The sequence below is a fragment of the Sphaerodactylus townsendi genome, linkage group LG03 (genome assembly GCF_021028975.2).
Source record: "Sphaerodactylus townsendi isolate TG3544 linkage group LG03, MPM_Stown_v2.3, whole genome shotgun sequence".
Classification (NCBI taxonomy): domain Eukaryota; kingdom Metazoa; phylum Chordata; class Lepidosauria; order Squamata; family Sphaerodactylidae; genus Sphaerodactylus; species Sphaerodactylus townsendi.
The window spans coordinates 53,793,179-53,819,333 of record NC_059427.1 but is presented as its reverse complement, the minus strand read 5'-3'; the positions used below and the strand labels follow the sequence as shown (position 1 = coordinate 53,819,333).

At 38.4% G+C, this 26,155-nt stretch overlaps 1 protein-coding gene across 23 annotated transcripts in view; it reads left to right on the top strand.

The window, feature by feature from the left end:
- The window catches only part of LOC125429523 (sarcolemma associated protein), a 121,281-nt gene extending 96,924 nt beyond the window's left edge, over positions 1-24,357 (top strand). For 17 of the 23 annotated variants that reach the window (XM_048490708.1, XM_048490706.1, XM_048490704.1 and 14 more), the window contains 5 exons: positions 4,741-5,061; positions 8,974-9,091; positions 11,511-11,682; positions 16,735-16,884; positions 22,487-24,357. In XM_048490708.1, coding sequence (XP_048346665.1) covers positions 4,741-5,061; positions 8,974-9,091; positions 11,511-11,682; positions 16,735-16,884; positions 22,487-22,576 — 851 coding nt within the window. In that variant the 3' untranslated portion in view covers positions 22,577-24,357. Of the gene's footprint in view, positions 1-4,740; positions 5,062-8,973; positions 9,092-11,510; positions 11,683-16,734; positions 16,885-21,375; positions 21,466-22,486 lie in introns of all 23 variants that reach the window. The other 6 variants (XM_048490695.1, XM_048490694.1, XM_048490693.1 and 3 more) reach the window with 2 other exon arrangements.
- The last annotated feature ends 1,798 nt before the right edge of the window (positions 24,358-26,155 follow it).

Genomic DNA, 26,155 nt, shown 5'->3' with positions numbered 1-26,155 from the left:
ACTTGTACAAAGATGTAGATAATGTAATAGTAGAAGTGAAGAAATGGATTTTTAATAGAATTGTAATTTTCCATACTTCCTGAGGTAGCATTCTGAAACTGAATTCTTAATATTGAAGAATAGCTGTGCAAATTATGACTGCCACAGTTTCAAAATTGAGAGGTTATATGTGACAAACCCAGCTTCTTGAGGCCAGATACCACTTAGCAGACTCTGCCGTTACTAGGTCAACCTATAAATACACTGTCTGAATTTAGTCTGTATTCATGTTTTAGGGAAGGGAAAAGATCCTGATCTTCCTTTCTTCTCCTGATTTGGTAGAGTGTGCTTGGGCAGCTTGCTTGTGAGGAAAAATAATTTAGGGTGTCTCAGAAACAGAACAAATAGAAAAACCGTTTTATTCTGTTCTTACACAATTGAAGTTAATGGGGAAATCTAAGAAATGAAAATTCAGAGTACAGAAAGTAAAAGCAATTTTTGCTATCTAAGCAAGACTTCATATATCTTTGCTCTTGGATGTCCATGAAAATCTATGTTGGAATAAGATGGTGTTAGTCTTTAAGGTGCCACAAAACTCCCATTTATTTTTGTTGTGACAAAATAACATGACTTTCAGATGGGAAGTCATGTTACTTTGTCACAACAAAAATAAATTCCTGATTTCTTCTATGGTTTAAGATTTTCCATATTTGATAGTAAATATAATATCAAGCTCCTTGTAACGTTACCACCTACCCTCTCTCCTAACATACTGCATCAACCAGAAAGCAAAGTAAAAGCTGTACATAACTGAGGCAGCTAAGAGTCAAGAATTAGAAAAAAATATTAAAAGCAGAGTGTAGGAATGGGTTGGAGGAGCTGATAAAGAAGATAATTTGTGTATTTATTATGACATTTTGCAATCTGCCTTTGTGCCCAACTTAAACATTCTTGTATTGCAAACAGTATTTTAATACTGAAAACAAAACAACTTCAGCGTGTAAAAATTACCATTGTTGTACTTAAAATTTATGTTGGGTTTCATTGGACTGAAAAGCTAAGAACATAGAATTCTCAGAAAACAATGCCAACTCTTTGTCTAGCTTTAAGTATTTGGTGATGTCTGCAGGTGAAATCTAGCCTATTGTTAAGCTTTCCATGAATCTAGTCTGTCTTACCTCCCTCTGAAATCTATCCTGGCTTTCTTGCATTTTGTCATGTTTATGGCTGTGCTTTGGACCTCTTTCAGTCTCCATGTCTTTATGACTACACATTGAGTCCAGTTTCCTTTCTATAATTCTTAATCAGTTCCAGTGGCATAAGTGTTCACGCATTGCTCTTCTGATGAGAAGCATATGGAGTCCTCTAAGTGTTGTGTGTGTGGGGGGGAGGAGGGGGACTCATCCACTAATGTTCAGAATAGTGTGACGTAATGGAAAGATCCTTTGTGGCATGCTCTTAGCCCTCATTTTCCCTCATTAAAAAGACACAGGAGATGCCACCACGAATGCCCCATTGTAGAGGACTGAGGCTGTCCTTTTTAATCAGTAGTTTTATTGAAGAGTAATATAAATTAAATAGCAACTTGGAAGCTTCTGTAGTAATAATGGAGTGACCAGCCTAACAACAAATTGGATTATGAATATATGCATCCCCCCTTCTCCTGCAGAAGCATCAGTTTTTAATTTGCTCTGGCAGCAATTGCTTTGGATTAGTTGTGCAAGATCAGTTATCACTGTATCACTGTGGCAAAGAAGGAACTACTGCTTTAAAAAGTTAGTTGCAGCTGTTTGGGAAGTGGGTTGGTATGATACAATAGCATTGGTGATTCCTGCTCCGTTTTGAGAGGGTAGTGTGAGGTAATGGTACCCGTATTGTTGAAATCCTCCTGCTGCCAGCTGTTCTCACTGCTTTCCCACTTCCTCATAATTTTAAACAGGCAGATGATGCTTCTTACCCATGTGCTTATTTTTATTTCCAACATTCTGCCCGCATCACGCCCACCAATACAACTAGCAGGTAAAATAGCCGTTATAAAAATGTACTTTAGAAACCATTAAAACCAAACAAAAATGCATCCTAAAAACTAAAGTTAACCTATGCATATAAAAACATCAGTTAAAACATAAGGCAGAAAGACGGTATATGCCATTTGCTGGGGTAGCAAGACTTTTAACAACTTCTAAGGAGCTAGAAAGTCTTGTAATTTTACTCATGATATTGAATGCTTTGCTGAAACAGAGTCTTGGAATTAAGCAACTTTTCAATATTCAGCTAGGAGTATTTGTATAACAGAACCATTTAGAGTATGAAATTAGGATAACAAACTTGCCTCTTGACAAAATTACATGTACAACAAGCATTAGAACAAATGTTTACATTGGAATATGATTCCAATGTAACTGAAAGCTTAGCTCCCTGAATCAGTGCCCAGCTGGAGCTCATAGTGGCTACTTTCCATACCTGTAGATTGCATATATAGTCTTGATGGAAAGGTATAACCTGGAACAAGTAGATCATACAAAAGTATCAAAGTGGCAGTGATAGGTAGTAGCAATTTTCCAATCCTGAGAAAGGTCTTCAGTGTAGTTTTGGGGTTTGAAAGACTTGTACATGTAAGAAGGATATGAGAGAGGTAATTAATGTTGATTTTCGGTGTTGATTTTCCTTGAATGTACTTATTCATTGGCTATTGCGAGTTTTCTGGGCTATGTGGTCTGGTACTTTTTGCTCCTAATATTTTGTCTGCATAGTGGCATTGCATCTTCAGAGGTATGTCATGATGAGTTTTTTTCTGTGGAATAATGTGGATTGATTGTGTTGTGGGGTACGTTTTCTCCACCTCACAGGGGGCTGAGGCACATTTGCCTGTGTCTTGGTGGTATTCATTTGCTGTTGCGTTTGCAATCACTTTTGCATTTGCATTCGCACGTTCAACTGCACTTGCAGTTGCATTAACATGTGTCTAGATGGAGTTCATTTTCAGTTGCTTTAGAATGTTTTTGGTTTGGGTGCTTTTTTAGTACTGGTAACCAGATTTTGTTTATTTTCAGACTCTCTTCCTTTTTGTTGTAACTAACCCAGGGTTTGTGGATTTCAGTGGTTTCCCTGTGTAGTTTGACATAGTAGCTATCAGAGTTATCAAGAATTTCTGTGTGTTCAAATGAGATCCTACGTCTAGCTTGGTTTAGAGAATGTTCAGCTACTGCAGATTTCTAGGTTGAATTAGTCAGCAGCGCCTTTCATATTCTTTAATTCTTGTTGGAATGCTGCATTTGTAGTCCCTATGTACACTTGACCACAGTGACATGGCATGCGATAGACTTCTGCATAGGTCAAGGGGTCACTCTTGCCCTTTGCTGACTATATATTGTATTTTTCTGGTGGATTTGAAGACTGTTTAAAGGTTATATTTTCCCATCAATTGTCTTATTTGATCGGTGATCCCCTTGTTGTACAATAGAAATACCTTCTGGGGAAGGGGGGGGGGGCTGTTTTTCCTCAGCCCAGCATTTTTTCTCTCAGTTTTATAGCTCTTCTCGTTTGTGTAGTAAAGTAGCCATTTGACTCTGGAACCCAGTCTAGGTGATTCAGTTAATCAGTGAGAAGGTGACGTTTGGAGGTCTGTTTTGCAGAGTTTTGATATGTCCCCGATTGATTGATTGATACATTTATGTCCCTTCTTTTCTCATGGGTCAAGGTGGCTTACGATTATAGTAAAAAAATTCCCAGCTAAAACCAAAAATAGTTAATAGCAAACTGCAAATCCCCAAAAAGCCTGCCATTCAAGCCCTCTCAAAAGTCCTGGCAAGTAGTAATATTTTCCTTGTAAGCTTCAGTTAGCTGAAAAAAACATAACCTACTAATTTTATGACCACAAATAATTCTCACATGTATTACTGAGCAAATAAAATGATATGGAGTATTGAAACATTGTTTCTTGCGGTCATTACTACTTGATTGCATTTATATTCTTAGTTTAAAGTAGATGGTCCTCTCTAAGTGGCTAACAATCAAAGCAGTACTAGTTTAAAAGTGTTAAAGTCAGCAATAGTAGTTTAAAAGAGAATAGATGTGTTCCTGCAAATTCTGCCCTTTCAGAAGAGATTTCTACAGAACAGAATCCACTGTTAAAAGACTTTTTTGCTGGTAAATTACAATTTTTGCTATGATAATGACAGCCCCCATAGTAGGGCTTCCAAGCTGGATGTTAACAGCAGGAGCATTTGGCAACCTCAAAGAATCATTTTGTATATTGGTATTTGTTTTGTAGTTCACTCCTGTTTAAAAGACCGCCACAAAGAGTGGATTACTTTGGAAAGGCCATATGTCACACAAAGGTGAACATTCATAATTAATGTTGTGTATAGAGACACTTTTCACATTTATATGTGGATGATAACAATCCATTGGTGCAATGTCTTTTGATCAGTGCTGTGATGACACAATACTTGTGATGACAAACATTACAACAATAAAGAGATGCTGAGAGAAATGTCTTCCAATTTTATTCCAATTGGTATCTGTGCCAAAAATTGTTGAATTTTATTTTCTAGTTTGTTTTATTCAGAACACAAAACTGAATCTAGGAGTGATAAAGCAAAGGCAGTGTTCGCATTAAATCATTGTGTTGCAATAGAGACTTTTAAAGTGTAAGCTTAAAAGTTCAAGCAGTGTCTCCTTTATAGAGCTATACCTGATTAACATGAATTTATCTGCTTTGCAACTTGAGAAAATCTAATTTTCTGTTAATATTTACAGCTCAGTTACGCAAGCTTCAAGAAGATATTGATCATCTTCGAGAGGAAAAGGAGAATGAAATTTCCAGCACTCGTAATGATTTGCTTAGTGCTCAGAGTGAAATTCTGTTATTGCAACAAGTGGCTGAAAAGGCTGCATCCGAGAGGGACGCAGACGTGGCTGCTTTACAAGAAGAGCTTCAGACGGTGAAGGCTGAGCTTGAACGGTGGCGCAGTGAAGCTTCGGAATATGAAAAAGAGATTGTTAATCTACAAGCCAGTTTTCAGCTGCGATGTCAGCAGTGTGAGGATCAGCAGAAAGAAGAGGCGGCTCGTTTACAAGGTTTGGCTCATATCTTTCATTATTTTATTAGGTTTTTAAATGTTCGTGTAATCCAAGCCAAGGAGGAGGTACCATAATAAATTTGTTTTAGATGGAGGAGCCAGAAATACTAATCACTCATCTCACTGCATTGACGTTGAAGATAGGGAACTTTAATGAACCCCTGATACAGCATCATAGGTTGCTGAAATGTATTTGTTTGCAATGAAAGCTGATCCCTGCTAGGCATTGTGCAGCGATGGTCACTGATTGCTGTTAATATGACAGGGTCATCCCGTAACACAGCAGGGTAAGTAAATGCTGGGAAAGAGGGAACCGTTTAGTTTTGAGGATAGAACATGTCATAGGAAAGGCCTATATAGAGTTAGGGATTCTTACCTCGTGGCAGACCCATTCCCAGTTGGTACTCTGTCAGCTGCACTGGCTCCAGGTAGAGTACAAATTCAGGGTTTCACTCTGACATACAAAGCCCTAAATGGTCTGGGGCCTGCATACCTGTAGGAACACCTCTCCTGGTATGTCCTCCAGAGATTGCTGCATTCAGTGAATGGGCATCTGCTGGAAGTCCCTGGCCCTAGAGAGATCTAGCTGGCTTTTTCAACCCTGGCTCCGATCTGGTGGAGTTCTCTGTCCAATGAGACTTGAGTCCCGCGGGATCTGCAGGGCCGGTAAGACAGAGCTGTTCTACCGGGCATAAGATTGATGCAGCTACAGTTGCTCCATCTAACCTTCCCCACCTTATTTCTACCACATTCCACTCTGTTTCTGTCCCATTTTATGGGTTATCTTAGTTATCTCCTTAGAAATGTGTTACTGTCATCTTGGGTTGTATTTAAGGTAGTTTTATGTTTTAAATTAAGTAAATTTTATCTTTGGCTGTTCTGTATTGGAAGCTGCTCTGATCAATCCAGACACTTAGCTGTACCAAAGACTAAGCAAGGGGCTTCCACCAATGGGGGAAGGGAGGACTACTATTTGTCTTGTGTTTGTGAAAACACCACAGGGACCTCTCTAAATCTTTGTGAAGGCATGTCCAAAGCTCCCCTGAGGGACAGAGTTTTTAAAAAATAGAGGGGTTTTTTTACAAATAAAATAAAGATTATAAAATTTCCAACAAAACAAATATTTAAAAATACACAACATATATTGTATCTTGTTTAGTTCTTAAATTGAATCAGTATAAATCAGTTGCCATAGTTATTGCATCACTATTTTCTCTTCTTAATGTCCCCCTCTTCCAGAGTTCTCTTATTTACTTACAACTATTCTTACCTGTGAAAACATCTAGATTGTTATAAATAATCAGATTACTGAATTGCTTAACAATAATTCTAATAATCAATTTTATAATCTATATTAACTATCTTAATCAGAACTAAACATATAAACCCGCCCTGCCCCAGATTTGCAGATGATCCTACAATTTCACTCTTCTTGTTATTGTAGATACACAGTCAGAGGTCTCTAGTCATTGTTAGATTTGTCCATATCTTAATTTTTCAGAAGTCCTATTAGTTTATTCATATTTGTTAGTTCTAATGCTTTGTCTAATAACATTTCTTTAGCAGGATTTTATTAAACCTTCCAGAGTTTTGCAAAGATTATTCTTGTCACTGAAATTATATGAAACAGAATTTTTCCATATTTTCTGAATTTCCTTGATAATAAAATGTCTAACAATGTAAAAGCATAGTTTTTTTGAAAAGCTTATAGCCCATTAAGAACCTAGTTATGCCATGCTATCAGTATATACAAACTTGACATTCCATAATGCCTTAAATTAAAAATAAAGTAAAAATTCATTCTGTTGAAATTCTAACTAGAGATATCTACTTTGAGGAAAATTGGTATATTTCAGATCCAGGTATTAAGGAACCAAAAATATTGATATTCCCAGATATCTAGATGTCAACTACTCTGGCACCCTGAACAAGGTGCCCCCAGCCATGGTTTCCTGGGCCTAGGGAATTATGTGCTTTTTCCAGGGCAAAGATTAGACAAAGACGTAACAAGCAAAGCATTCCCTAGCCCAGGGATCTGCAACCTGTGGCTCTCCAGATGTTCATGGACTACAATTCCCATCAGCCCCTGCCAGTATGGCCAATTGGCCATGGTGGCAGGGGCTGATGGGAATTGTAGTCCATGAACATCTGGGGAGCCACAGGTTGCAGACCCCTGCCCTAGCCAAAAGCCTCTCAAACTGTTGTGAACCCAACAAATGCAAAATCAGTGAGTCTGAGCCAATGCACAACATGAGAATCAAAGACAATTTCAAACCTAAGAATCCACCTTAACCTACAAATCTAAAGTGAAGTAACTTAAGCAAGAACAAATTACAAGATCAACAAAACCAATTTTAAAGGACAGATTCCAAGCCAAACCAATCTAGCAACCTGATACCTAGTCCTGGAAGTCACAGACATGCAGAAAAAATAAAGAGGGGAAAAAAGCAGTCCTTGGAGTCATAAGATGTTGGCTCCCAGCAATCTGTTACTGCCAAATTTTTTCAGGAATTTTGGGATTCATTTTCCAGTATCCCAAAAAATCCCAAATACCATCCAGAGATCAAAAATATATCCAGAAAATACTGATAGGGTATTTTTCGGGCATATACATTTTGTGTGTGTGTGTACACACATACATACACACATATATATATTTGGACTGGATATATGCAAATACACATCCATATTTCTGATGTCGGCTGTTGCTGATTCAGTTAAACTTTTCTTTGAAGAAATTGCTGGAATTTAGCATGACTTTTGAGAACTGCACAGTAGTGCTAATTAACAATAAAATGCACAGTTAACTGTTTTTTGTTATTGTTCTAATACAATTATTGCATCAATAGCATAGGACTTGATATTGTATATTGTGTATGTAGGCATACAGCAGTGCCTATTCTGTGCTAATTACTCCTGAATGTCTATGATTCTTTGTTGATGTTTGTCTGACATATTGTCACTGTATCTCCAAGTCTGAATTACTTCATTTGGACTCAGTTGAATTGATTAGTGTTTTCTAAAACATGTTCAGGTTATTTGGCTCTACAATACACATGGTATCTATCAACTCAATAGCTCTTGTTGATTTTATTTTTCTTGATAGTAACAAGTTACAAGAGTTTGGAAGAAACCATGGGGGAAGGACATGCAAACTGTTAAGAAATTTCCCCTTCCATAACCACTACTTCTGAACTCTGGAATAAGATTAATAGCTTCCTGTTAGTTTAGTCTGGACCCTCAGAAGCATAACATTGTGGTTCAGTTGCACACATCGTTGGGGTTCAGGGCTAGTCACACAGGAAGCTGCTTATCAGGACCACTACCTAAGTGGTACAATACCAGGCATTGATATATCTACCACTCTTCATCCAGTATCAGACCATTTTGGGGCATGAAAACTGGCACAACACTTTCAATTTTAATTTCACCCTTGTATTCTGGGGGAAAGGGTGCACATTAATTCAGATTACTTTTCTTCCAATCCTGTGTCCTAACCTGGCTCTGACCTCTTCTTGCTTTGGATGCTTGTTGTATTCTAGGCTGACTGGAGTATGTATGTAAAGTATGTAAAGCCTTCTCTTCAGGGAGGTTATTAGAGGGTTCAACCAAACCACTTTCTCTTCCTTCTGTCTGTATGAAAATAATACAGATGTGCAACTGTTTCCCCCAATCCATGGCTCACAGCCCATGCTTAGTGCTCATTTTGGGTAGTGGAATACTTCTTTTTAGATTATTTACTTTAATCTTTATGAAGCCTGACTTCAGGTTTCTTTAAAAAAACTATAACCCATGCAGAACTATCAACGAGATTTCATATAATTTAAAGACCTACTTCATGGATTGTTTGAATATGTTCAAATGTAGCTATTTCTTTGTTGGCTTTAGTTCATTTTTCCCTTGCTTGTAGATGAACTTGAGAAGTTGAGAAGGAAGTGGACTGCTCTAGAAGCTGAATGTGTTTCATTAAAGAAGGAAAATTCTTTGCTTGAATGTGAACTTCAGCGACGAGAGAAGGAGCTTCATAAGTAAGTGTTGGTTGATGTTATGGGGGAACTCCCATCAGCACTGAACTGGTGAATCAGGGCCTTACCATAATATTAGGTGCTAATTTAAAAATTTAATATAAAAAACGGTTTTCCTTTAATGAACTGGAAGAATTTCCACCTTTGAAACTTTTTTCCTAGCAGGATGGACCCTACCTATTTAGTACATCAGACATTTAAACTCAGTGGTTCTCAACCTTCCTAATGCCACGACCCTTTAATACAGTTCCTCATGTTGTGGTGACCCCAACCATAAAATTGGTATATATAAAATATAAAAAGACCGTTTTCTGATGATCCTAGGCGACCCCTGTGAAAGGGTCGTTTGACCCCCAAAGGAGTCGCGACCCACAGGTTGAGAACCACTGTTTTAACTGCACTGTCCTATAGTTCCCTGTATTTGTTTACTTCCTTTGAAAAGCATGATGCTCACAATATTTACACAGCAGTTCAAAGCTAGAAAGAAGGAAAGAGAACACAGAGATTTCTCTCTTCCCTGTTTGTTGAGGCCTTGGCTGGGGCATTTCTTTTCAAATTGCCATTGTCAGGGGCATTTGGTTCAGAGGTCAAAGTTCCTCCGTTGGTCAGGGGATGTCTTGTTTCCAGGAGATCGCAGTCATTTGTCACACAGCCATCATTCCTTCTCTTCTCAGAGTCAGTCACAGGCATGCTTGGAAGATTGACACCTTTCTCATGAGGACATCAATGGAGATAGCTCTTAGGTCTCCTTCAGTGACAAAAGTGAGGGAGATAGTGTCACCATCTTCAGTGCCTCCAAAGCATCACTCCTCCCCATGCCATCACCAGTCTAGGGAGTCCTTCCTGTGTAGATCGGAGTTCAGAGATAATCAATGCCATGTGGATCATCAGGACGCCTGGTCGGAGTCATGGGGACTTTATCATCCTTGGGCTTTTTCTAGCTCCTATTGTACATTTCATTACTATCAGAATTGAAGTAGGAGCCAGTCCCCTTGTTCTGCCTTTTGTTCTGTCCTCACTCATTGCTGGACAAGTCATGGGTCTCTTAGCCCTCAACACCAGAATTGGGTCAGCCCTCAGTGAGGCAAATCGCCTTGACGACAGACTCCCCTCAACACTGAGATTCTCTTTGGGCCAGAGTCTCAACACTGTGACTCTCCTTAATGCCAGAATTCGTCTTGATGCCATGATCTCTGCAGTTTGTCCGGCAACTGCTATGTTTTGGCAGATCATATCTCTGATAATCCACGAGGATTGTTTGAAGAGGGTTCTGACAGGATATCAGATCTGTCCCTGGAGGATGAATTTGGACAGGCCATGAATGTTTCCCCACTGGATTACCTTACTATGTATTCAGAACATATGAATTTGTATGGCAAATGCTTTGAATTTTACTCTAGTGCCTTCCTCTGACTCTGTGGTTGGAGTTCTTTACTGTTCAGGAGAGAACCTGTCCATACTATCTATGTCCAAGACTGCAAAATCAGACACAGCATAAACTGATTGGACCTAAGAGCCATCCAGCTGGCACTCCAAACTTTTCAGCTACTGACAGGAGGAGGTCACCTTCCAATCTTCACAGGCAGCATTACAACCAAGGCTCATATCAATTGGCAAGGAGGGACCAGCTCCTGCTCTCTGCAGAAAGAATCCCTCCTTCACTTGGCAGAGACCCACATGGCCTCTCTGCAAGACTGGCTTGGGTGCCAAGATATTAAACCAGCAAGTATTTTTTAGGCAGCGACGTAACAACTGGGCACTCCAATCCTGGATCCCTGTACCTCTTCAACGAATCACAAGGGATCCAAATTCCTTTCAAGATTCAAGACTGAGAGAGCAGAAGGACAGGAAAACAAGGGGCCTGTTTCATCGCATACTCACATCAAACAATTTCTGAGAGGAGTGGCTTTCCAGTCTCATGGCAGGTGACACCACTGCCTCTGTTGGGTTGTACGCAAAATACGTTGGGCATTTCACCAGGCCCTATTTGAGCCACTCAAATCAGTACCTCTCTATATACAATTATTCAGGTTAGCCTTCCTGGTGGCCATCACATCAGCGAGATGATTTATAAAACTTTATGTCCTCTCGATAAGGCATGAGTTATTCTGTTTCCAAAAAGACTCTGGTATCCACAGGACTGATCCCTCCTTTGTATCCAGAGTGAACTCATTATCTCATATGGAGACCCACCTACTATCCTTCTACCCATCACAGGTAAAATCCAACAAGAAGAAATGGTACAAACTGGAGAGCACTAAGGACTATTCTAGTCATGAAGATAGCACAGATTTAGAGTATAAGTGTTACACAGTTTTGGGTGGGAGGTGAGGGTGGAATCCATCATGCTGAATAAATTAAAAAAATGTTTTGACCATGCAGCATTCTTTAGGTGTTTGACTTCCTTTTGTTTGTCTTGCAGCTCTCAGCAGCAGAGTTTAGCACTTACCAGTGATCTGAGTGTTCTGGAGCTGACCCGAAAAGAGCTGGAAAATAAAATGGGATCTCTGAAAGAACAACATCAGCGAGATGCAGCTGGCCTAAAAACTCTTCTTAATGATGCAGAAAACCAAGCCAAGGATGTTCAGAAAGAGGTATCACCTACATGGCTATTTGGATCCCTAAAAGCTTTTCTAGGCCAAAGGCATGATATAGAGAACTAGACCATTCGTTCTGGACATCCAGTGGGATTTTTTTACTCCTTTCGGATAGGTCCCAACCAGTGTTCTTACATTGTGAAGCAAAGCGGTGTGAGAACGCAAGGGAGCTGCATAAGCTTATGGGGGTGGGGTGGGCCGGGCTGGGCTAGAAATCTGCTATTGCTGAGATACCACAGAGAGTAATTCTCACATCTCAGTTGGAGATTTTTTTTGTTCCTATATTTATTTATTTATGGTAAATAACTAAACATATGAGCAAAAAATCCCAGCTGAGATAATGCAAAGTGAAAATTTTCTTTTAGTACAGTTTTTTTTAAAAAAAACACAACCTGTTACTTAAGAAGATTTTTTTTCTGATTTTGACCTTTCCCTCTTTTCTCGTCTTGGTTTCCTCCTTGTGTTGTCCATTATGAATGGGCATCCTTAAATATAAGGGAGAATTCAGTAATAAATACTTGATTACCATTTTCATTCACTTAATAAGAAGGAGGCTTTCATGTGGGAAAGAGTGCTTTTGCGTGTTATTCTACTCCTAGTTACAGCTGGTTCTCACCTGAGGTTAAAGGGCTTGAGAATGCTTCATTATTAGCTGTCACCATAAGCAGTAACATTCATAAGAAATATTCTCCACTTAAAAATGATGCAAAATTTATATCATGTGGCAAAGATGAAACATGGAAATGAGGCCTCGAGCTCTTAAGCGCAATATTAAAATAATGGAGAAGAGTGACTGAGCACCATTCCGTCCTTTCTATTTCTTTCTACGCATGGAAGACAAATTTTAAATGCATTGGTTCCTGAAACAGACTTTGAGCTTCTTCGTTTTTTTAAACTAAGCTGTATATCACATTTACAAGCAGAGATGAACCATTGTTCAGATTGCTATGCATGCAAGCAAAATTACTGTCTTGATTTTGCAACCAATCAGACTGAGTGGTTATAGTTTTACTCAAAGCTTTTTGGCATTGTAGACTGATAGCCAGTGCCGAAGTTTGAAGCCTTCCAGAATTGTCTGATCCATATAATACCAAGGGCAAAGAAAGAACACTCAGCAGTTGTCGCATTTTTTTTCATTTACATTACAAGAGAAACAGTACCTGTCCATTTCCACTGCACCTTTCAGTCTTTTCCATTGTTATCATTTCAGCTGCTATGTGAATATTGTTTGGGAGTCTGTTTTCCATGCAGTATTGGTATGACTAGCTTTAGCAAAGAAATCATTGCTTTATATCAGGAATTCAAAACATGGGGTGGGGGGGTTTGTTCTTTTTTTCATAGTTTAGTTTACATATATACTGTGGGTGAAAAAGCATGCCTAGGTTAAGTTCATGTCACTTTGACTCCTTGGATTTTTTTTCTAGCTGTAGTGGTTAGAATAGCCACAACCATGTGATATATAGTACAACTTGAATGTTTGCAGTAAACTTTCTACAAAATGGGAATGTAATATTCCAGTAAGGCTCATGTTTGTCCTTCTTTGATTAACAAATTACGTTGGCAAATTTGGAGATGTTTGGAAGTGATATGAGTTGCTCCACTTAACCTGGCTTTGAGTGATAAACACACACACACACACACACACACACACACACAAATGTATCCGATGCATGATCCATCTCTTCATCGTATTTTTGCTAGTTTGATTACACTTAATCTAACGGTAGGTAGACACACTGAGCCCTGACCTGGATAGGCCAGACTGGCCGGATCTCATTAGATCTTGGAAGCTCAGAGATGACCCTGGTTAATATGTGGGTAGGAGACCGCCAAAGAAGACCAGGGTTGGGATGCAGAGGCAGGCAGTAGCAAACCGCCTTGGAACTTCTGTGGTCTTGAAAACCCCATTAGGAGAAGTTGCCGTCATTCAGATGTGACTTGACAGCACTTTCCACCGCCACCAGTTATATTAAATGGACTGATATGTCAGCTTTCTTTTATTTTTGAAAAGTGCTAGCATGGAAGTGTTACAGGCACTGGGGACCACAATTGGCAAAAGGGAGGGGATTACTGTTACTGCACTCATGAGTTTTCAGTGCAGTCAGTTCCCGTAAGGTCCATATCCTTGAGTACAGTTTGTGCTCATCTCCAGCCCATCTGTATGAAAGTAGTAGTCCAAGGATACATTGGCCAAATGATCTAACATTGATCTGCTATCCCATACTTTTTTGTGGAAGTCCTCTTGAGAATGATTTCAACAAAGATCCTAACTAAAATTGTTAAACAGTGTTGTGTCTGGTCTGTTGGTGGCCTTCCAGTAAAGGATTAAATAGTTCTTGGTTCTTGCAGTGTAACAGTGTAGGTATAAATCTCCTCAAGCAGGCTGTTAGTTTCTTAGGAAGACCTTGGCTGTCTTTCTGCTAGTCCCTAGTTCTTTTTTTTTTTAATTTAAGAAATCAGGATTTTTTTCTATATTTATTTTATCATATTAAGTACAGTGTTTTCTCTCTTTGATAGTATTGTTGGTAATGCATGGAGTTAAGATGAGCTTTCTGTAGGTCTTGATAGAATCAAAGAAAACAGCTTTTGAACTGGAAAAAAAACATTTTTCGTTGTAATGTCACTAAAGTTAAATCCCAAAAGGAAATAATTCTGAATCAAATAACATATGGTATAGTTTTGTAATTTCAGCAGAGAAGCCTCATGGGCAGTTAGATTTATTTTCAATACTAATTTCACTTCAGGGAATTTGAATAGATACCATTTCACATCTTGAACAGATGTTCTTATAAGGATGAGCGGATTTCCTCAGTTCCGCTCCATTGTTGTTCAGCAGCTTCATTATGAATTTGGGTTTTGCTTCAGTTGTCTTCCAGGAAAAGAACAGGATTTGGGGAAGTTGGTGAATTGTTTTCTTATGTGGAATCAGTTATTCGTTTCAGATTAAAATACATATATATTTTTAAATGTAATGAACTGCCTTTGAAAAGAATTTTTAATCTTTTGTTGCTCTTTCACTGAAGTGCAATAGAACAGCAAATGCTCATGTGCAACAAAACCCCCACATACTTCCTTCGAGTATTATCCTGTGTAAAATAAAGCATATATTTATTTGTTTTTTTCATAAAAGAGGTTAATTTTGCAGAGGTTTTTTATTATAGGAGGATAATGGTGCAAAATAGGGCTGCCTCTAAATCTCGTTGCGTACAGCCATTAGAGGTGGCAGCAGGATAAAAATTAGGGGAGAAAATAAGGCCTCATCTACGTCCAGCGTATTCTTACTATAGAGGTCCTAAAGAGCTACCTGAAGCGAAAAGTATAGCTCTAGGAATAGTTAGATATTATAGCAAGAACTTCTGGTTATACCATAGAGTTTCCAACAATTCCTAAAGCTACCCTTTTCACTTACAGGTAGCTCTAGGAATCACCAGGAATTCCATAAGAACTTCTTGGAATTGGGCAAGGCCTTATTTTTCTTTTTAAATTTTCCTCCTAGGACATTGTCCCCCCAGAACTTTTCTGCCTCCACTGCCTGGCAACCCTAGTGAAGGAGCATGGTTGTAAGCAACTTTGAGATACCTCAAATGTAATGAAATAAAAACACCTTCAAAACTAGCCTGTTTTCTCCCCCTCAGAAAAATTCTGGAACACAAGGGATTAATTCTAAAAAAACCTCTTGGTTGTATGATGCTGTTTCTTCTATGGTGGAAGGTACCGTACATACTCGTGTATAAGTCGAGTTTTTCAGCACATTTTTTGTGCTGAAAAAGCCCCCCACGACTTATACACAAGTGAGGTGTATTTTAAAAAATATTTTAGGGTTTTTATTTTGTCGGCCGCCAGGGGGCACAGTTTTTAAGCTAGCAGCACCAAAATTTCAGGGTATCATCAGGTGACACTTCTAATGATACCAGCCAAGTTTGGTAAAGTTTGGTTCAGGGGGTCCAAAGTTATGGACCCCCCAAAGGGGATGCCCCATCCCCCATTGTTTTTCTGGCCCATGAAATAATTGTTTTTAAATTGGCACACATATTAGTTTTACTACTTTTAATGTGCCCATTTTGGATATAAACTTCCAGAAGAATATCTCATTTTGATAATGATTTTCATTGCAGTAAATATTACCATTGCTATGTAACCCAAAAAGCATCACTATTTCTTACTGGTTTAAAATATGTTAGAATTCTCTCTTCTAGATAAATATATGATTTCTCCCATGGAATGATTCCTATAACATGGAAACTACAACATTAAATGTGATAAAAAAGTTTATCCAGATAATTATAAATGCTTTTATTAAAACAGTTACAGCTGACGTTTTACCCCCAAAACTGGATCCAAGACAGCCCCTCTGGTTATCTACTAGAAAGTTAGTGTAATACAGGTAATTTAAATGGAATACATTGTCTTAGAGAATTGTTTTAGAGAATTGAAGTCAGCACTGGATTTTACTGCATACTCACATTCAGGCTCTTCTCCTTTTCTCCTAATAGCTGAAATCGTATAAAGTGATATCATTGCACTCCCCTTTTACAAGGCAGGAGTTGGGTTACTAACCAGCAGGTGGGGGCTCTGGAATTCTGCTTCAGTTACATCTGCTTTCTAGAGATAAGTTCCCCTGAAGGAAGGGCCAGATTCTTTAGCACCATGCCCAAATCTCCAAGACTTTTACAAACTGGAGGTGCATCCCTCTATGGGTGAGGAGCAAGGGACAAGTAGTCTGGTTCTAGCTTAAGAGAATTTCATGGACCTTGACATTCCGTTTACCTTAAATAAACCATTGCAATAAATAGTAATAATAATTACTAAATCTTATTCAAAAATCATTAACTAAGCTGTTTAAGTGCTAAGGAAATCAACGTGCATGCAAGCATTTTCTTCTATTCTGACTTGAGTGACACTGCACCAAAAACTTAAGTTGTTACCCTAAAACATCAGTATTAAAACTGTATGTAAGCTATTTTCTGACAGTCTTAATATAACCTAAAGTGACTTTATCTTCTATTTAGTGTAAATGGGTCTGTAGATATTCTTTTTCTTTGTCTTCAGTATGAAAAAACACAGAACATACTCACAGAACTGAAGCGGAAATTTGAGATCACTGAGCAGGAAAAGCAATCAATCACAGATGAACTCAAACAGTGTAAAGACAGCCTGAAGCTGCTACAAGAAAAAGGAGACCATGTAAGTTGGTTAAAGGTGTGCTTCAGTTTTTGGCTATTTCATTTTGTTATGAGGTTATATGTTTGTTAGACATACAGGAGAAGGTTTTGTAGGAGGCTGCATGCACACCCACAAAGCACTAGTGTGGTCCATATATTTCTGGGATATCTGACTCTTGCCAGAGACATTATATTACACATAATCATGGAGGCATCGTGCTAAAGAATGGATGTGCCAGTGTTCTGTTCAGCAGGCAAACTATCATTTTTTTGTATTTTATTTTTAAAAATGTCCAAGCATAATTCAGTCAACAATAACAGCTTTTAGTCCCAGTGATGTCTCAATTCTAATATTTGGGTGATTTTATAATTACCATATCCTGCTTTGCGGCTGTGTACATAAAGTGGAACTTAGGCCCCACAAACCTCGATTTTGAAGAGCTTTTCTTAATACTGAAGTATTTATTTTATACAAGTTGTATATTCTCCCACCACAATAAATTCTTAAGTCAAACATAAAAGAAAATACACCAGGAAACATAATATCTGTTAGAAAATAAAGGGGCAATAGCACAAGCCAGTAGCCATTCTCATCTACTGCTTTTCTCTTGGAACATATTTCAGTACATTTTATATGCAATCCCAGAAAAGTTAATTATGATAAAGCTATTCACCTATAGGAGAATACTCACGGAGAAATACATGTGAAAAATATTCTATTGGAAAGTATAATATGCTTATTAACTATAGTGTTCATGGATTTTCCCCACAGAATTCACATGAGTTTTGCATTCAGCCAGTTCAGTTCAAGTGGGTCTCAAAGTTCAAAGTAATGACCTGTTGCAGGGAACACCCAGAACAGTTTGGTAATAATTTTGCCACACTTTTTGATCAGAAAGGTTTTCTCCAAAGTAATAATATTCAAAGAGTTGAATGGGTAGCTTAGTTTCTTCAATGTCATTCCTTAATCAGAAGCTGATTAGAAATGACGTGAGATGTAGGCAAGACATACAATAGGTTTCACTGCCAGCTGAAGCCATGTTTCATAAAGGAAAGGTAGCAGATCAGTGAAAACTGAGAATAAGGTAGCTGGTTCCCGAAGTTTTACTTTGCTGATAAGTATTCCATCTGAATGGATTTAGACTATGCCCACCTAGTGTAGTGGTCTTTTAAGGGTGCTGGGCTGTAATCTGGAGAACTGGATTTGATACCCACATGAAGCCTGCTGGGTGATCTTGGGGCGGTCACAGTTATTTCAGAACTCCCTCAGCCCCACCTACCTCACAAAGTAGGTGTTGTGGGGAGAGGAGGGAATGTGATTGTAAACCACCTTGAGGCTCCTTAAGGTAGAGAAAAGCAGATATAAAAACTAACTCTTCTTCTACTTTTTAATACAATTCCTATTACAAAAGCCCTAAAGAAAGCAGTAGCTGAAAAGAATGCCTTCTGCATCTTTTCAGTTAAGATGTAAAGGTATGGTAACAGGCTCCCCAATATGACTTGAATAAACTTTGCCGTTTAAAAAAATATTTGAGAAAATACATAGTAAAGAGAGTGGGTTGTTCTTTATGATGGTTAATTCGGGTTGAATTCAGATAATTAAGGAGTAACTTCTAAGGAGTAACAATAAGGAAAGAAATAAGATGTATGCTTTTTTGGTTTTTCCATTTATTGATATCCACGCATGTCAATGCTGGTAACTACTTGTGGGCTACAAATCAAGTTGACAAAGATAACTACTCATGTTCTAATAACAGGTAGTATCAGATGCTAGCTTCTGTTTCAAGTTCTTGGTAGACACCTGGTTTTATTTTAACTTTTTATATGAAAGAAATTTGGCCTGCAAAAAGAAATAATTTTTTTTCAAACGAATAGAACAAGGAATGAAAAACTAAAGATATGCCTGACCGTGGCTTCAATCCAATATTCAGTGAGTTATATCCAGTGGAAACAAGGACTTCTGCCTGAGGAACATATTTTTGTGGCCGCCCCCTGCAGTGTGAAATACCCCCAACCTGCTGTTCCTGGAGGTCCCTGCTCTCCTAGGAGCAGGATATTAAGGAAGAGGTCATTTGGGTTGAGGGAGGGGTGCAAGTCATCCTACCCGGGTGGAAGTCTTTGCCGCTAAGGAGACACTGGGCTGGATCCAGTCCACTTCATACATCCTTTTGAGTCCATGAAAATCATGCATTTAACTCAATTCTGACTTCTACTTACCATCATAAGCTAACCAAATAATATGCAAACTAGCCACAAAGCAAACTGCAATGATAAAGTGTTAAAAGCCGGACTGTTCTGGGTGTGACATGACATGAACATGGAAAAAAACAGTTATCATAGCATCAAAGGATCATGTGAATTATCTTAAGAAAGCTTAACATAATGGTTTCTTCTGCAAAGATTTGTTATACATTGATGGAAGAATTGTTCAAGACATTCATAGAGTATGATAGAGTATATATAAATACCTGAAAAGCAATTAAGTCTCAGCATGTCGTGACCTGTAAAGTCTTGATCAGGAATGTACAATTTGAACTCTTACGAATTTTTGCAAGATGTAAGCCATCATTGCTACACAGTTAAATCAGCATGGGTCATAAAATATTTTGTTTAAACATATTACATATTCTGTGTTAAAAACATCTTGTTGATGAAAGTTTCTTGGTATTTGTTTTGCTGGCACCTTTTTTTCTCAGTCATCCTTGTAACCTTAGTTCTGGGCATCTGGATATTGCATTTCTATGTGTTTATCACTGTGAACATCTACTTAGTGTGACTGCTGTTCTGATAAGAAATGTAAATTAAGGGATTATTAATATGAGGATGCTATTATAGGAGCAGGTGAGCCTATTTTAACAGCATGGGATTGTTTTCCCATGTGTTATGTCAGCAGGATCTAGCACAGGAGGAGATGAGGATTGACTAATCCCTGCTGAATTGTAAGCACTATCATTAAGGGCATGGAGTTGAAATAATAGGGTTCTCATCCCTTCCCCCCCCCCCCTCAGATTTGGATGGACATTCACAAAGACATAGCCAGGTGTTTGTGGTGGGTTTTCCGGGCTGTGTGGCCGTAGTCTGGTGGATCTTGTTCCTAACGTTTTGCCTGCATCTGTGGCTGGCATCTTCAGAGGTGTATCACAGAAGGAAGTGATACACCAGACCACAGCCACACAGATCCACCAGACCACGGCCACAGAGCCCGGAAAACCCACCACAACCAGTTGAATCCAGCCGTGAAAGCCTTTGACAATACATAGCCGGATGTTCCCCATTCAGTATGGTGTAGACCACTTTGCATTCATGCTATGCTGATACTCCCATAGTAAAGGGCCTCAACTACACCTTTAACACAAACTGTTACCTGTAACTGTTTACTTAAGTGCTTCCCTTTCCCTTTCTTGAGAAGAAACACCCCATTGTGCTGAGTATTTTTCTCATAGAAGAGAATGTAAACATCAGGAATTGCTGGATGATAGACAAAAAAACTGGGTCCTTTGAGGGTGTGACCAGGACAGCTTTCCTCATGACTACAGGCCCAAGAAATCTTGTGTAGCATTAGCTTTGGTTTTAAAAAAGTATCCTTGAAGTACTAAATGGTCTGAGCTTGTGTTCATATTTATGAAGAACAAATGGACACAGCACTGCTTTGGTGATCTTTGTGTAGGAAGTACTTTAGGAGAACTGACTCAAAAATTACGATAGGGATTACATCTGATCACATTTTACTTGATACATGAGTGTAAATGTACCAAATGTACCCAAATGTATCCAACCATTCAGCTTGGAAATGTTCCTGCGCTCCTCTCTATTCATGCATCCCCTTCTAGGCATTCCTGGGGTCACACATTGTGTGTGGAAAAATACCTGTGAGATTCCGGGTGAATGAAATTGAACCTTCTTTTCTGTAACTGTAAGAAGTAGTGATTTCAGCTCTTTGTTTTTCATCACTTCAGTCCCATCAACCCATTCAGCTATTCTTCTGTGTGGGTTCCTTGCCTCTAGAAATTATTTCTCTAGGTTCTAAAAGGGCTGCACAAATGGAGAGGAATGAAGAAGAACCCCGGTTTCCAGGCACAAAATGGATACTTCTAAATCCTTTTGAGGAAGAGTGTTGTTACGTTTTTAGATTAATGAAATGATTTATTATCTGAATATCCTGAATCTCTCAAATAAGGATAAAACCTTCACAGCTCGTTGTGCATATTGTACATTACAACTCCTATCATCAGAGGAGTTATTTTGAAATGCAGAATGAGTTTAAGTCTTGTTTTGCCCACAAATACTAAGCTGCATATGACAAGCAAGAGTGTCCTTAGGAATAGTTCTTTGCTTTATTTTCAATTTCTGTGTTCCCTTAGTACAATGATGTACTAACTTTGTATACCAGATTAGCTGTGTTGTGTTAGATGTCTTTAGTGTTTCAGTTGAAACAAAACTCTCTTTGAAGTCTCCCCATCTAAATCATCTTTATCTGGTTGATTCTTGTAGCACAAAATGATTTTAATATCCCTTCCCTTCCCTTTAGCCTTCCATATTTCCACCCGTCCCAGCCGTATTCATCGGCCTAATCCTGGCTTTCCTGTTTTGGTGTTACAACCCATTGTGGTAGAGAAAGGTACTATAAGCACTGTTCAGTCCATGTTATGTTCGTCCCTCTCACCTGTTTGTACCATCTTTGTAAAATAGTGCATGGTGAAAAGCAGGCATTTATTTACCTGGCACAAACCTTTCATGTAATGAGCCATTATTTGTTATATTGACAAGCCAAGCCAACAACTAATCATTTAACATCTGTCTGTTTTTCTTGTGCTAGTGCTAACTGTGTCCTATCGTAACATAATAATTGTTTGACTGTGCCTTTTCTAACAAATGTTTGTCTTTAGCAAAATGGGTCATATGATGCTGCAGGATGAGGGCCTGAAAGACAACCTAACTGCTTAATTAAACTTAAACCGAACAGCTGGCCTATTTGAATTTGGCCCTTTATTTTCTTTTTACCCTCAACTAATTCAGTAATTCCTCCCTGAATATTAATTCTTTTATTTTTAACTACTGTGGTGGACCAGAACAGGTGGTGGTTTTTGTATTTCCAGCTTCAAGTTTGCAGTGGTCTCTGGTACTTTTGCAAAACTGCATTCAAGAAGATGGTGACCCTGTGTCTGAAATTATATATTACACAGTTGTGAAAAGTGGAATGGAAACAATGTGCAAAGTTAACACTGCTATATATCAGATCAGGATTCAGCCTAGGCAAGAAAAGCTTATCACACATTGTTAAACTTGATCAAGTGAGCAGGTGTATTTGACCTCATTGATCTCAGGTACTGGAGGATGGGGAAGAATAGTTCCAAATTCAGCATGGCATGCATCTGAGCTGTACTTTGGCACAAACAACAAATACTGTCAGCAGATCAAAGATATGCAACTATGAAAGGCAGTCCTGATAAAGATGCGTTATGGAGACTTGTAGAATTCATTCAGATAGATGATCTTAACCCCTTTGGTGCCCAGAGTCTATTTCTCAAAAGCAAAAACAGATAGGAAATATTCTGGAGATGAGAGGAATCAAAGGGGTTAAGCAATTGGTGTCCTCTGCAACAAATGAGATGTTGATTCTTGTCTTTTTCTCCACACAGAGACAATGGCCTTGGATGCCTGTGATGGCAGCTTTGGTAGCTGTGACAGCCATGGTGCTGTACCCAGGCCTAACCAGAGCTTCTTCGTGAGAACTGTTGTTGAATCCATACACCGTCCTCTCTTTAGAAGCTGGCATCATTCACATACTGGGGGAAAACCAGATTCATTCTCTTCCTTTTACCTCTTTAACACCACAGAGTTTGGCTTCCGAACAGCAGTAGGGTCGTTTGCTTTAAACTGTACAATACGTATCTGTCTATAAAGAGGGAATAAAATTATTACTTCATTCTATCGTGAGCAATATTGTTGCTTACAATTTCATGTAATTCTTTAAGATAGTATGTTGGAATTCTAAATACTGTTATGGTGGCCTAAAGTAGGCTTCTTGGTACCAAATTATTTATAATGGTTAGGTGTGTGGATATTTTACTTTAGAATCTGATTGCCAGATTGAAAGCAGTGCTTTTTTTTTTCTGATTGGGACACCCATGCCAAATATCCTTTAAATACTTGGAAGCAGATGCAGTGTGCTCAGTGCCTTTCAGTCTGACTTTATTTGTACATTAACATACCATTTTTTACTTGCTGTGAGTCACTGAGCTATGGGGAACAATTTCTTTTTCCAAGTTTTTGGACGGAAACAAATATTTTTCTTCAGTAAAGATCCTATTTTATTGATGACTTGGGAATGAGTATAATTCATTGCCAGCCTTAAAGAGCTCAAGAAGCAATGGAATTGGAAGCATCCATCTAGACCGCTTTTGTGTGCAGGTGTGTGCATGTGTGTGCCTGAGTGAATTAAGGGTTTTCTGGGAGCAAAATCTTGATTTTTCTGATGGATATCTAGTGCAGTGATCCAACTTTTAGTTTGAATGTAATTTATTAAATTTCATGTATATAGACACTATAAAACACGACATATTTTTAACATATCACATTATAGAAATGATTTTTTCCAGTCACTTACTATCAGAATTGAACTGGGGAAATAATATTTGTCTCATTAATCGTACTTTCATTGGCATAACTTCATTATGTGAAGTGCTTGAGTGCTTCTATTTTTAGGGGAAGGAAAATGGAAAAAAATCCAAAAAGTCCAAGTTTTCAGGAAGGTTAGAATAACCTAATTGGTCCTCTATGCAACAACTTAAGCTGAGAGAATGTGCTGTGTACAATTAGAAGCTTTACATCACAGTTTAAATGGCCTTAACATTACTGTCTCCTGTAAACTCCAGAATGGAGGCACCTATAATTAAAACCTGAATCAAGCATTGACTTGCACAGCAAAACAGCTCTGTTCATTAAGGTCTGTACTGACATAAAAATAATTACTGATCATAATTGAGATGTTTCAGGTGATGAGTAAATCAAAGGAAGGTTTTCTCAGCAAAGATTCCAGTGGTTTAGAGGGTTTAATGGCAATCAACAAATCTAGCAGAATATTTAAATAGATTTTTTTTAGTTTATGATTTGTCTTGGAGGTTTTGAGGGTCATTTTCCTTTATTGGTTCTATCTTAATCTATTTGGGATTTGTTAATGGGAAGATCATTAGATTTAAGGGAATCTTAGACCACAGACTCATAGAAAATATCATTTTTGTTCATTTCATTCTTTTCAGTTGCAGGAAGCTGCCACCTATCCACAAAACACACACATGCCAGTGGTACACAGTACCTCTTGTATATAGGTTATTGCAAATATTATTCTGAAAATGCTTAACTTCAGAATTACATTTTTAAAAGTAAATAATTGTTTTAAATCTATTTTGTAAAGATATAAAAACCAATAGAATTTCTGGAGTATAGATTGAACTATTTGCACTAACACACGTGATGTGCATGATTTAATAAAATAACTTTACTCTCCCTATGAATGTTTGAGTTGAATCTCATTTGCAATCATAGACTTGTAGCGTGCTGCATTCTCGTGAATTATAAAAATCACATTCTGAGCAATGTTTGCGTTATGTCTGATAAAAATGAGAATGACCAATGTTTTTCTTTCCTTTGCTTTGTGTATAGATTAGCTTACTAACGGACTCCGAGACTTACTGTATCATTAATTATTGCAAATATGCTGGTACAACACAAGGGTATGTGGAGATTGCAAGAGGGTTTTGCTAGCACTGTACATTAGTGCAGGTGTTAAGGAGCATGCTAAGCATCACACGATATTACTTTCTTTGTCTTTTTCTGGATTTAAGAAACCGAAACAAAGCAACTGTGCGCGCTTGAAAATAACACAGGACTTCAACTGCATTATCCCAGTTAGGGGTGTGCACCAATTTTTTTCCAGCATTTTTCAGACTTAATAGACCTGATTTTTCAGAAATTCCAACAAAAGCCATATCCCAATGCCCTATGGGAAATGTTTGTGGGGCTCTGGGGGCAATTTTTAAAGGTTGATCCTGAAAATTTGTTGCTCAGCTTGAGGTGATTTTCCTTAGAGAAATTCTTAAGTTTCGTAAAGATTTGGTAGCGTGTCCAATTTATGGGCCCCCAAAGAGGGTGGCCCCATTCATTCTCTGTTTTTTCCAATGGAGAAAACTGGACCTCAACCCAGTCTTTACCAAACTTGCATGTTCTTGTTAGGAGAGTCATAAGCAGCTACACTGCAAATTTGGTGTTTTACCTCAAACACCCCCCCCCCCCCGCAAGTGTTGCAAAGATTGCTCAATAGTTCCCTTATGATGGGAAAATTTTATCTCCATGACTTTCAACTCTGACATAGCTTAATGTTATTGCAGTCTTTGCAGAGTTCTGGGGGCATGTTTTTCAAAGATAGAGGCCCCAAATTTGCAGCATATCTTCTGGCAACTGTCCTTACATGAACCTCCAAGTTTAGTGAAGATTAAATCAGGGGATTGAATTTTGTGGACTTGCACTTTTTCTCCATTTGGGGACCCATAAAATTGGACCCCCGACCCAATCTTCACCATACTCAGGGGTTCATGTAAGGAGATGATTGCCAGCATGTCGGCTGCAAATTTGGTGCCTCTGTCTGTTTGCTGACAGCATATTTGTGTGAATCTCTTCCAACCCCCCAACCCCCAAAATCCACGTAGCAGCCAATAATGTAAGGATATGAAAATATGTTAAATTAAACATTATCAGTTGGGTGGAAGGAGAAATCAACACAGGCAGTTCCATCCTAAGGAGAGCTACTCCAGTCTAAGCCCATTCATTTCACCGCTCTAAGAGTGGAGTAGCTCTCTTTAGGATTGCACTGGGAGTTGGTGTTTTTGGGTAGCAGTTCTTGTTTTCATCATTATTCTTCCCAAAGAAAGTATTCCAGCAAATTAGATTCATAGATAAATAATTCACTATCACCTGGTGAATTAACGCTAATCTAGAATTCACAGTACTTATTTGCCATTTCACTGCAGTGAAAATCATTAATTTTTCTTGAATATTGTAAGAAGGGGAAAGGTGTCTTGAAAAACGAAGGATGGATTGCAAGGCAAAAAACAAAGGAATGGCTGACAGTTCTAGACATGGGAGACTATCTGCACCTTGTTTCTGCAGGCAAATTTGTTTAAAGATTGACATGGTAGTATTGTCTGTGCACTCAGTGTATAAATGCAGTTTTTATATCTGGTGTTGTTTTTAATCCTAGATTGTACTTTAAAATACAAAGGTTTCTGGTCCTACAAAGAAGAACTAAGTTA